The 13384-nt window shown below is 43.0% G+C and overlaps 1 protein-coding gene across 1 annotated transcript in view; it reads right to left on the reverse strand.

The window, feature by feature from the left end:
• The window catches only part of LOC140739676 (ras-specific guanine nucleotide-releasing factor RalGPS2-like), a 127962-nt gene that overhangs the window by 104384 nt on the left and 10194 nt on the right, over positions 1–13384 (reverse strand). Inside the window, exon 5 of the mRNA XM_073068048.1 lies at positions 2165–2215. Within this exon, the coding sequence (XP_072924149.1) occupies positions 2165–2215 (51 nt within the window). The remainder of the gene's footprint in view (positions 1–2164; positions 2216–13384) is intronic.

Raw genomic sequence — 13384 nt, forward strand, 5'->3', positions numbered from 1 at the left:
TTATTTAGTCCAACTCCCCAACCTCTGCCCCATAATCTTGCAATTAATTTCCCCTTGTGTCCATCCAATTCAGCTTAGAATACTTTGGCCGACAGTTTCAGTAGATCATACACACATAGTTCCAGATCACAAACAGAGGGTCCAAAAAGGTTTCCTTTCATTCCTCTGTATCTTTCAACCTTCTTTATCAATTTTCTCCTGTAGATTATGGCTCTATTCACCCTATATAAATAAGTCATGATTTTATGCATCTGCATCAATTATTGTCTCAACCTTCTTTGTTCCAAGAAGAATTAACCCAGTTTCTCCAGGACAACCTCCTGGGAAAAGGGAGAGACACAGTTCATTTCCTTGCCCCTGAACCATTTCATTAATTTATTGCCTTAGCCATTTGTTATCATTTCAACTTAATGCCTTTATCAGTGTGTCCAACTATTAATCTTTGTCGGAGATTGAATACACATAGTCCTTCATATGAGCTGCTTCACACACACTTTCTGCAGTTAATGATCCTATATTTCTCCCTAAACTTCACACGAGTTGGATAGGACTCCCTTCCATATCCATCCTTCACCTACTTTCCTATCATCCCCACAGCACCCACCCGCCAAACAGAAGATCAATGGACACCAAAGTTCAACTTGAGTTTTCAAGGGCAAGATCACAAGAGGTTTGGTTGCTAAGGGTGCAAAAGGGTACTGAGTGAATGCATGCAACTGGCGCTGAGTTTTACATTTTAACTAGTCAGAAACGAGGAACGGTCTCTTCCTCTTCTCAGAAGGTTGATCTAACCTGTGGCTAGGCATTTTTCCCCAACCTGTAGGTGTATACAAGAATTCATTGCATATCCTCATCCATGCTGATGATTACAGCAGTAGCACAATGGTTAAGAATGATATCAAAACTGTTGTAGCAGAGTTTTAACACTTTACTTAAACTAAAAGACAGAGACTCTCTGGGCTCAGTTCACAGCGAGAACCTTTATTGTCGTGATGATCACGGAGAGCCAACCCTCACGGTGGAGAGACCGACTCTGACCAGACGCATATGCGAGTTGACCTTTATACAGATAGATGAAACAGTTTGACGTACAAGATAGTAATAACATCGTATGTCACGTCTTAGCCTGCGGGTTTAGCTGGAACAGGCTGCTCTTCATTCTAAGGCAGAAGCTCTAGGCTGCGGTTAATAACTAAGCTGTTGCAGTTCTCGTAAGAACGTTGCTCTGCAGAAGTAAGGTGTTAATCACCTTTGACACACATACTAAACCGAATGTTCCAAACAGGGGCTCCTAGCAGCAAGCAAGGAACATTCTGCAAATGCAGAATTTTCACCACCACAAAAACTCATGAGATGACCAAAGATCCTCACCACCCAGGCCATGCTCCCTTCTCCCTGCTGCCATCAGGTAGAAGGTACAATAACCTCAGGACTCACACCACCAGGTTCAAGAACAGTTACTAACCCTCAACCAGCAGGCTCCTGAACAAAAGGGGATAACTACACTCATCTATTGAGATGTTCCCACAACTAATGATCTCACTTTCAAGGACTCATTATCTCACGTTCTTGTTATTTATTGCTATTTATTTATATTTCATTTGCACAGTTGTCTTCTGCACTCTGGTTGATCCTTCACTGATCCTGCTGTAATTACCGTTCTGTAGACTTACTGAGTATGCCTGCAGGAAAAATGAATCTCAGGGTACAATGTGGTTACGTATATGTACTTGTTAATAAAATAAAATTTACTTTAAAACTTTTTTTGAACTTTTAAACTTTGAGCCATCAATCCGGAGGCCGGAGACACAGGCTTAAACCCCACCAGTGGTGCATTCAGTTCATTAAACCAATCTGGACTTGTACTCATGAAATTATTCAGCTGTGGTTAAAAAAAAAAATTAGGAAAGGAAGCCTGTATGATTCTGGACCCACAGAGGTAGAGTTACCCTCGGAAATTGGCAATTGGGTCAGTTATACTATAACAAAGTCAAGATGAAAGACATTCTCTACCACCCAAATATGGCACCAAATCCTCACCTTACCATGAATGCCTACATACCAGACTAACTTAAGAAAGCTACAGCTACCCACAACGGAGCACCAACAAAGCTTACTTCCAGTACTCAGTGGTCAGGCAGCCCTCCCCCGGTATGGAACATACCTCAGGCTGAATCGATCTGAAGACAGCGGCGTCCAGCAATGTGATTTGATTCTGAAAAAGTAAACCAGAATTAGGGGCCTGTCACGTGTAAAGCACGAAATGTGAAAACAGGATCCTTTTGCAAACCAAAGCATTAACGAGAAGCAACCCCATTAATTCTACATTGCACCAGCAGCAATTCACAAGCAAATGGATATCATGCCTATGCACTGGAAATTGCTGCTTCCACTCTGAATTAAACTCCAAGTCTTCTAAATTCTCCCCAAGGCATTCGGCCTTGAATACTGCACTTTTCCAGCCTTCATTTTCTATTCCCATTCCCCAATTCCCTTTTATTTTCTAAAATCAATAGCCACATTTTCAGTGGAATATCTGATTAAACATGAAGATCTGGTTAAACAAGAGATTCCCAGACACTCATACATCCCCATCTTTTATCTAACAAACAGGTTCATTCTGCTCACTTCAGAATCAGGTTTAATATCACCGGCATAGGCCATGAAACTTGTTAACTTAGCAGCAGCACCACAATGCAATACATAATAATATAGGAAAAAATAAGTAAATCAATTTCAGTATATATGCACATATTAAATAGTTAAGTTAAAAATAGTGCAGAAACAGAAATAATAAAAGTGAGGTAGTGTTCATGGATTCAATGCCCATTCCAAAGCTGGATGGCAGAGGGGAAGAGGCTGTCCCTGAATCACTGAGTGTGTGTCTTCAGGCTTCTGTAGCTTCTCCCTGATGGTAACAGTGAGAAAAGGGCATGTCCTGGGGGATGGGGGGGGGGGGGGGGTCCTTAATGATGAACACCTCCTTTCTGAGACACCACTCCTTGAAGATGTCTTGGATACAATGGAGGCTAGTACCCATGATGGAGCTGACAAAGTTTACAACTTCTTGTAGCTTTTTTTCGATCCTATGCAGTAGCCCACCTCAGCAACCTCCCCATACCAGACGGTGATGCAACTTGTCGGAATCCTCTCCACGGTACATTTATAGAAGTTTGAGTGTTTTAGGTGAATAACTAAATCTCCTTAAGCTCCTAATGGAATATAGCCACCGTTTTGCCTTCTTTATAGCTGCAATGATATATTGGGACCAGGTTAGAACCTCGGATCTTGACACCCACTCCACTTCTGATCCCTCATGATCCTTTGTCTTATCTTTTCTGAAGAATACAATCAGCTCTTTGGTCTTAGTGACGTTGAATGCAATGTTGTTGCTGCAACACCACTCTACTAGCTGGTATATTTCTCTCCTGTACACCCTCTTGTCTCCATCTGAGATTCTGTCAACAATGGTTGTATTTATAGATGGTATTTGAGCTATGCCTAGCCACACAGTCATAGGTGTAGAGAGAGTAGAGCAGTGGGCTAAGCAAACATTCCTGTGGAGTGCCAGTGTTAATTGTCAGTGAGGTGGTGATGTTATTTCCAATCTGCACAGTTTGTGGTCTTCCGGTTAGGAAGTCAAGGATCCAGCTGCAGAGGGAGGTCCAGAGACCCAGGTTCCGTAGCTTATAGCTTAGCACTGAGGGAATGATGGTGTTAAATGCTGAGCTATAGTCAACGAACAGCATCCTGACATGGGATGCTGTTCCCAACACCGCATGAAGAGCCATTGAGATTGCGTCTGTCGTAGACTATTGTGGTGATAGGGAAATCACTGTGGGTCCAGGTCCCTGCTGAGGCAGGAGTTGATTCTAGCTATAACCAGCCCTCAAAGCATTTCATCATCATAGATATGAGTGCCACTGGGCAACAGTCATTAAGGCAGCTCACACTAAACTTTTTGAGTACTGGTATAGTTATTGCCCTATTGAAGCAGGTGGGAACTTCTGACCATAGCAATGAGAGGTTGAAAATGTCCTTAAATACTCCTGCCAGTTGGTTGGCACGTTTTCAGAGCCTTACCAGCTACTCCATTGGGGCCTGGTGCCCTACGAGGGTTCATCCCCTGAAAGAGAGCCAAACATTGTCCCTGTGATCGCTGCCTTGGTTGCCATCGGGTGCAGCAGGGATCTTCACAGCTTTAGGTATAATCTCCCTTTCAAAGCGGGCATAAATGGTGTTGAGCTCATCAGGTCTTGATGCATTGCTGCCATTCTTGCTATTGGGTTTCGCTTTGTAGGAAGTAACACCTTGCAAACCCTGCCGGAGTTGACGTGCATCCAATGTTGCCTCGAACTTTGCTCAAAATTGTTTCTTCACTCTTGAAATGGCCTTCCACAAGTCATACCTGATTTTCTTGTAGAGGGCTAAGTCGCCAGATGTACATGCCACATATCTGGCCCTCAGCAGACGACGAACCTCCTGATCTGGGTGTACCAGTGGTCCAGTGTGCTGTTTCCTCTGGTACTACAAATGATGGTAGTTATTTAGTGATTTTTTCTAGCTGGCCTGGTTAAAATCCCCTAAAATGATGGTGAAGGTGTCGAGGTGTGCTGTTTCATGCCTGTTGATCACGGTACTCAAATCATCTAGAGTCTGATATTGGTCTGAGGTGGAATGTACACCACTACCAAAATGATCGCTGAAAGCTCCTGAAAACAACTGGCACTTAATTGTGAGATATTCCAGGTCTGGTGAGCAGAATTGGGACATCACTGATACATCTGTGCACCGAGAGGAGTTGATCACGAGGCACACTCCTCCACCTCCGCTTCTGAGAGATGTCAGTCTTACCTCGACAGTGCATAGTGAACCTGTCAATCTGAATCGCTGCGTCCAGTATGGAAGGGATTAACCAGGATTCTGTGAAGCAGAGGACGCACGGTGTCCTAACGTCTCTCTGATGCAGCACCCGAGCCCTGAGATCACTGATTTTATTTACCAGAGACTGTACATTTGCCAGCAAGATAGTCGATTATGGTAGTCAAAAACATAATTTTTATAATATATAAACGCACTTGCAGTCCTGAGCGGCAGCCCCGTTTCCAGCAAGGTGCTCTCCCAAATCAAGGATGGCATTATTTCCATCAGTTTTTAGCAGCACTACATTATTCAATCACCTTACAACATCTTTATGAACTGTACAGATCTAGGGTGCAGTTGTGAGTCTCAGCTACAGTAGACTAGGAAGGGCGCTTGTATCCGAAGCTGTGCACACACAAGATGCTGGAGGAACTCAGCAGGTCAGGCAGCATCTACGGAGAGGAATAAAGAGCTGATGTTTCGGGCCAAGACCCTTCCCTATAGATGCACCTTTCCACGGATGCTGCCTGACCAGCTGAGTTCCCCCAGTATTTTGTGTGTGTTGCTCCAGATTTCCAGCATCTGCAGAGCTGTTTGCGTTTCCAAAAACTGAACACTCTGCTTAGGATCTCTCCAGTCAGTGCTCTATACAACAAAGCACTGAGGTAACACCAGAAATCAGTTATTCAGGTTAAACAATCAACTCCAAAGCATAACCTTTGGAAAACATCTGGGACTGTACAAAAAGGAGAAACCCCAAGGAGTGTAACAGAGGCAACAATGATTCATTGTGCCAAATTTCTAGACAAAAATTGAATGTGCTTTGTCAATCTTTCATATGCTACAAAACAGAGTCTGGTACAATGGTCACCTCTATCTATGTCCTTGGTAGGTCGTATCAATGTTGTCAAAATGTATGTTCTCCCCAAATTTTTATACTTATTTCAATCTATCCCAATTTTTATTCCTAAATCTTTTTTTGATTCCTTAGACTCTATTATTTTGTCATATCTGTGGCAGAATAAGCGCTCTAGAATTAATAAAATCCACCTCCAAAAATCTAAAAAAGAGGGTGGCATGGCTTTACCTAACTTTCACTTATATTACTGGGCAGCTAATATACATTGTGCTGCCTTCTGGTCTTTCTTCCACGGCCAACCCGAGTGCCCTAACTGGGTGGCAATGGAGTTGAGCTCCACTAAAGAATTATCTATATCTGCACTTCTTGGCTCTACACTCCCTAGCAGTCAGCCCAGATCAATAGCTAATCCTCTGGTTAGACACACTTTGCGTATATGGGCTCAGTTCAGGAAATGCTATGGTTTCCAGGGGTTTTCCATTTCTAGCCCTGTCGCACATAATCACCTTTTTTTACCTACTACGTTCGATTCAGCATTCCATGTTTGGTACAGGAAGGGCATTAGACATTTTGAAGATCTCTTCATTGATAACCGCTTCGCTTCTTTTCAACAGCTCTCTGTTAAGTTCAACCTGCCTAACGCTCACTTTTTCAGATATCTCTAAATCCGACACTTTACTGCTCCTTTAATTCCTAACTTTCCTGAAATGCCTGCGAAAAATGCTATGGACCTATTTCTTTCCATTAATCCACTAGGTAAAGGTTTAATTTCAATTATCCAAGATAAACTAGCAGCCTTACGACAGGCCCCTGTGGATAAAATTAAAATGGCCTGGGAGCAGGATTTAAATATCTCCTTATCCGAGGAGAGCTGGGACTCAGTTCTCAAATCGGTCAACTCAACCTCTCTTTGTGCTCGCCATTGTCTCTTACAGTTTAAGATTGTTCATAGAGCCCACATGTCTAAATCTAAACTATCTCGATTCTACCCTGGCATTAGTCCGCTCTGTGATAAATGCAAGAGGGGCGTGGCCTCTCTCATCCATATGTACTGGTTCTGTCCTAGCTTGGAGAAATTCTGGAAAGATGTCTTCACTACACTATCGGGTATTCTGAATCAGCACCTAGAACCTAACCCCTTAATTGCTCTGTTCGGTTTTTGGGGTGAGACAGATTTATGTCTGGGTCCGACCAAATGCCGAATACTATCCTTTGCCTCTCTCCTGGCGAGACGCTTGATCCTCCTTAGATGGAGAGATGTTGCCCCACCCACTCATGCGCAATGGCTTAACGACATTATGGCCTGCTTGGACCTCGAAAAAATTCATTATTCAGTTCTCAATTCGGATTTAAAGTTCCATAAGATCTGGGGGCCTTTTATCGAGTACTTTCATAACCTTCCTCTTGACTAGGGTTTTTTTTTTCTTTTCGGTCCCTTGCTTTCAGCTCCCTTTTTTTTTCTGGTAGTAGGCATTATTATCCTCTGTTGCTAAGTGTATTCACAGTCTGGGAGTTTGACTGTCCGGACTTATACTCTCTATATTGTGTGGTGGTTGGTCTGGAATTGTTGTTTTTTTCTTGTGTTGTGGGGCTTGAGAAGGACACTAAGCTTACTTGTCTTTAATTTAGGTGCTTTTTTGTTAAATTCTCTTCCTTTGTATCATATTGTTATTGTATGCTTAATCTTGCACTGTATTAATGCTCCTCATTGGGATTTGGGGTTTTTAATTTTGTAAAATGTTTTGAAAAACTAATAAAAAAATTTTTAAAAAAAAGAAAAGAAATTGAATGTGCTTCTCCTGGAGTTGAGCAGATTGGAGCATCTGAGAGATCAGGAAGAGGATGGACCAGATCAGTTTAGCTGCACAATACTTGCTAGCAAAAGGATTTAACTGTGAAATCAGGTTAAGAGCAAACATGTTGAAGGTCAGCAGCAAAGCTAGTGAATTACTTAACAGCACTATTCCAGCAAAGAAAAACTTCAAAAACTGCACAACGTGAAAGGGTTTCTGAACTCTAGATGGGTTTCTGAAGATCCAAGGTTTAGTTAAGACCCAGCAAAGATCAATCAGAAAGGACTGGATTCAAACATTATGTTGCTTGTCTCCATGGAATAATTTTGCAGTGTGTGGGAATAACAGAACTATAATTAGGCACTTGTGTCAGACCGGCAGAGGTTAAAAAAAAGACTTGGTAAAAAGTTCCCTAGAACAGCTGAGAAAATTCTTTATATAGAGTGTCAATGTTTTTGTTGATTCTGAACAGGAAGTTTGGATGCTCAGTTGTACAGAATATTCAAAGCTGACATATCAGAGGATGGACATCAGACAGAAGAGTGGACTTGAAGCTCACCATCAACCAACTTCTCATTCAAGCTTGAGGGAACGAATGACTTAATATCAGAACTCAGTCCAACCTGCATGCAATTTCAGATCCACCTGTGGCTGACTCTTTAACTACCCACAGGCGGGGCCCAAGCAAGGCCCTCAACCTGAGAGCAATTGGAAGTGGACATTGTAGATATGGAGTTGTATCCTCGCCCCCCCACCCCCCATCCCCAGGCTAAAGGATCACCAAGTACACCAATAAGAGTTGATTAACAAAAAACCAGAGTGACAGAACAAACAAAAAATACAAATTAGTTAGCATTTAGAACACACACCACTAAAAGGCTATGGAAACAGATTCATTAGCAAATAAGTTAAATATCTGGGTGCGGGGGGGGGGGGGAGGGATGGTGAAGCAAGAGTATGAAAGTGGGACTAAATGGAGGGCCCTTTAAAAGAGCAAACATGGGTTAGTTGGGCTGAATGGCCTACTTCTGTGCTGCACCTCTTGCTGAATGATATTCAATCCCACTTAGCCCTTTCAAAAAAAAAAGAGGCAAAAAGTTAACTGCTATTTCATTCCCAAACTTAGAGGGGTGGGGGCCTGTTCAGGAGTTGTATGTGGGAGGGTGGGGGGAGGGGGCAAATGGGCTTGTTTTGCTGCTGTGGTTTTGTGGCCGGCTGTGTTCTTTCTGTGTTGTCCTGCCGAGCACTGGCATCGGAACGTGTGGTGACCCTTGCAGACTGCCCTCAGCACCTCCTGGGGTTGTGCTGGCTGTTAACGCAAAGACGGCATTTCACTGCATGTTTCGATGTACAATACGTGATGGATAGATCGGAATGTTTTGAATGGTCTCGTTTCTCAACAAAGGGATTGTTTGACAGTAATTAACCATGCTCAAAAAGAACACATTTTTGAAGGGACAAGCTGGACCTTTCCATGACATACGAGTCAGCGATACCACACCTGATTTGGATTCTAAATGAATGCACACAACAGTGAGTCAGTGAGACACTGAAAGCAGAACGGAAATGACAGTGCTTAGGTTTCAGGTCCAGAACTGACGACTCTTGCCCCTGTGGACAAGACACAATGTCCAAGCATCCAAACTAAATGCGTTTCCAAAAATATCAGAACTTTGGACCTCTTGAGAACACAGGCAGCGTCTACTGGCAATTTTGTACAATTATTTAAAAAAAAACGCATTCAAAGCTTGCAGAGAGACTGAGGCCGCATCAGCACACATTTATCGGACATTTCAAAATTACAGACAGCTGAAATCTCAGAAGAGCCCAGAAACAATTCAACTCAAAGAGGCCATAAGACATAGGAGCAAAATTAGGCCATTTTGCCAATCGAGTCTGCTCCGCCATTCAATCATGGCTGATCCTTCCCCACCGCCCCCCCTCAGCCCCTCTCAGAATCAGAATCAGGTTTGTTATCACCGGCATGTGTCGTGAAATTTGTTAACATAGTAGCAGCAGTTCAATGCAATACATAATACACAAGAATAAAATAATAATAATATCAATTTACAGTATACATATACTGAATAGATTAAAATCATGCGAAAAACAGAAATAATGTATATTTAAAAAGTGAGGTACTGTTTGTGGGTTCAATGTCCATTTAGGAATCGGATGGCAAATGGGAAGAAGCTGTACCTGAATCGCTGAGTGTGTGCCTTCAGGCTTCTGTACCTCCGACCTGATGGTAACAGTGAGAAAAGGGCGCGCCCTGGGTGCTGGAGGCCCTTGATATGGACGCTGCCTTTCTGAGATACCGCTCCCTAAAGATGTCCTGGGTACTTTTGTAGGCTAGTGCCCAAGATGGAGCTGACTAAATTCACAACTGTCTGCATCTTCTTCCAATCCCGTGCAGTAGCCCACGCCCCCCACACCAGACACTGATGCAGCCTGTCAGAATGCTCTCCACGGTACATCTATAGAAGTTTCTGAGTGTATTTATGAACATGCCAAATCTCTTCAAACTCCTAATGAAGCATAGCCATTGTCTTGCCTTCTTTATAACTGCATCGGTATGTTGGGACCAGGTTAGATCCTCAGAGATCTTGACACCCAGGAACTTGAAACTGCTCACTCTCTCCACTTCTGTGGAGAAAGTTGTTCACTGGAGGGGGAAATTGATATTCATGTAATCAGGTTGGAGGGTATCTTGATGGAACACAAGGTGTTGCTCCTCCACCCTGAGTGTGGCCTCGTTTGGCACAAGAGGAGGCCATGGATAGACACTTTGGAATGGGAATCAGAATTAAAATGTTTGGCCACTGGGAAATCCCAGTTGTGGCGGATGGAGCAGAGGGGCTCGACGAGGCGGTCCTCCAATTTACGAAGGTCTCACCAATGGAGATCAGCCTGCATCGGAAGCACCAGACACAACAGTCGACCCCAGCCGATTTGCAGCTGAAGTGTTGCCTCACCTTGAGAGACTGTTTGGGGCCCTGATTGGAAGTGAGGGAGGTGGGGTGGGGACAAGTGTCGCACTTCGGCTGCCTGCAAGGATAAGACATGATAATGGATGATCTTGGCCTTCAAACTTGCTCCAGAATTCGGTAAAAAGCTGGTTGATCCCATGCCTCAAGTCTGATCCCTACATCCTTTGACAGGCAAAACTTTGAATATCTATACACCAGCATCCAAAAGCTACTGGATAGATAATAACGTACTAAAGTCAAAGAGGCAATTTTATCCCAGCCAACATTATTGAAGCAGAGGACGTGGCCATTAATCGTTGGGTGTATTTAAGGCAGAGATTGATAGGTTCTTGTTCGGACATGGTATCAAAGGTTACGGGGAGAAGGCCTGGAACTGGGGTTGAGGAGGAGATTTTAAAAAAAGGATCAGCCATGACTGAATGGCAGAGCAGACTCGATGGGCCAAATGGCCTAATTCTGCTCCTATGTCTTATGATCGCACTTGTGCCCAAATTTGGTGCATGTAACCCATGATATCTATTTTATTTTCTGGTGCATTTATTATGGTAATCTGTCATATGGGTTGGGGCATGGTAGAAGCAAATGAGTATAGCTACGCATTCACGCTTTGTCTTAATGCAGTTTGGTCTAGTCTAGTGCAGAGCGAGTTAGCCACGGGGGATGATTCTTTTTTCTTAACCACTAACTTCACTTATTATGCTAATTGGAATGCTGGTTACAGTCATTGCATCCAGTATCGGTTAGTTATCACTAGTTATGCAATCAGGTGGCTTAGTATCGCAAATATCACTATTAGACCGTTATATTGCTAATTTAGTTTTATTAGTTCGTGTTTTTTTTTAAATCACTTCAACATCATTTGTCTTTGCTGGTTTTGTAATAGAAGATTGAACATACCTTTTTCAATTTGGAAATTCATTATTTGGAAGCTCGATTACTCTGGTTTAGCCCCTCAGCTGTGTTGATTTGTTTTCAAGTAACACACACTTTATAAACGATAAACCCTGGGGCATTTTGGATATCACAAGTGCAATGAAGGTACCATAGCAATATGAATTAATATCAGTTCCACAACACTGCAGACTCTGGCAAACAAGCTCCAAATTAAACAGCAACTCAAGCAGCAGTTCAAAAAGAAAATTAAAATGATAAAAACTTTAAACTTGCCGGCTGTGAAAATTGTTATGTCTATAAATTCCTTTATCTGTACTTCTTTCCTCTCTCACTTTGGTAAACTTATTCCTTCATGCTGGAACTGTACAAAGTACAAGACACTTTACGCCTTTCTAGTTAAGACACTACAGGAAGGATGCGATCATTTTAGAGACAGGATTGAGGAGAATGTTACCAAGGTTGCAGGATTTTGTTTATGAGCAACTGTTTTGAAGGAGGTTATTTTCTTTAGAGAATGAGAGAGGTTTAATTAGTACAAGAGAGGCAAAGACACAGCAAGGACTAACACATGCCTCTTGGCAGATAATTTACAGTAATCAAGAAGATTAGAGTGTGAATAGTATGAAGATTTATTTGCTTTGAGTATGGGAAGGTGGGATCTAGAACTCACTGCTTAAAACAATGCTTGAGATCAAAAAGGACACTTTCAACAGTAACCTCATATGACATAACTCAAAGCCAGGTAGTGAAGCCAGACTGACAGGTTTATCAACCAACAATTAAAAGATGCAGTTCTAACACCTAATACGCCCTGCATTCTATATTCTCTACACATCGTCATCTGACGGCAGGCACTGATGTTCTCACACCTTGTATGCCTTGCATTCTGATATTCCCCACACATCTTCCCGACACCAGCTGATGCAATACCTGATATACCTTGCCTTCTGACATTCATACATTGTTCACGAGACTCAAAGTTGTTTTTGGGAAGAAAATCAACCCCACCCAGCTTTCCAGCATGCAAGTCTTTTGGAGGGATCACTGGATTTCAACCTTCTCATCCTGGTGGCCTCGAGAACATTCCAGCTCGCTGCAATCGGATTACAATCCCCAATCCCTGGCTACCGGCTTCCACCCCCTCCCTGTCATAAGACCGCAAGACCAGCTTCCTCCCTCTCCCTGCCACAAGAACACAAGTCATGGGAGCAGAATCAGGCCATTCGGCCCATCGAGTCTGCTCTGGTATTCCTTCATGGCTGATTTATTATCCTTCTCAACCCCCTTTCTCTTGCCTTCTCCTCGTAACCTTTGACACCCTTGTGTTTATGACTCAAGTTAACTCTCTGCAGTTTTGGTTCAATCTGATCCTGTGTTAGGGTTCAATCATCCTACCTATCGCATGAGCTCCATCCTCAAGACGTTAACCAAATCCACCCCTTGTCCGCTCAGCTGCTTCTAAACACTTGCTCTACTCCTTTGCCAACTCCAGACTTGATTATTCCAGCACAGGGGTCCTCAGCCATGAGCCAATACCATTAAGCAAGGGGTCCATGGACCCCAGACTGGGGAAACCCTGTCCTCTCTACGTGTCATTAGAATAAATGAGCCCAAAGCTCCGATGTCTAGATCACAACTCACACCTCCTAAAACCGTGCACTCACTGTTCTACTCCTGCTTAGCAACGCATGGATCTTAAAAAGCTCCTCTGATGACACCTCCCCATCTCATACAACCCTTTAATTACTCAATCCAACTGCTCCCACATTGTGGCCTCATAACCTCTAGAATTTCTCTTTTAAAACCTACTTCCTTAACTCATGTTGATTCATCTCCCTCTCCTTATGTGGCTTAGCCCTTAGCTGGGGAATTACCATAAACTTCCTAAACTATCAACAGGGAAAATGTGATTAGATAGAGTAATAGAAAACTACAGCACAGAAACACCATTTGTGTAATCCGCGCTCCATCTAGTCACATTGATC

The sequence above is a fragment of the Hemitrygon akajei genome, chromosome 16 (assembly GCF_048418815.1).
Source record: "Hemitrygon akajei chromosome 16, sHemAka1.3, whole genome shotgun sequence".
NCBI lineage: Eukaryota > Metazoa > Chordata > Chondrichthyes > Myliobatiformes > Dasyatidae > Hemitrygon > Hemitrygon akajei.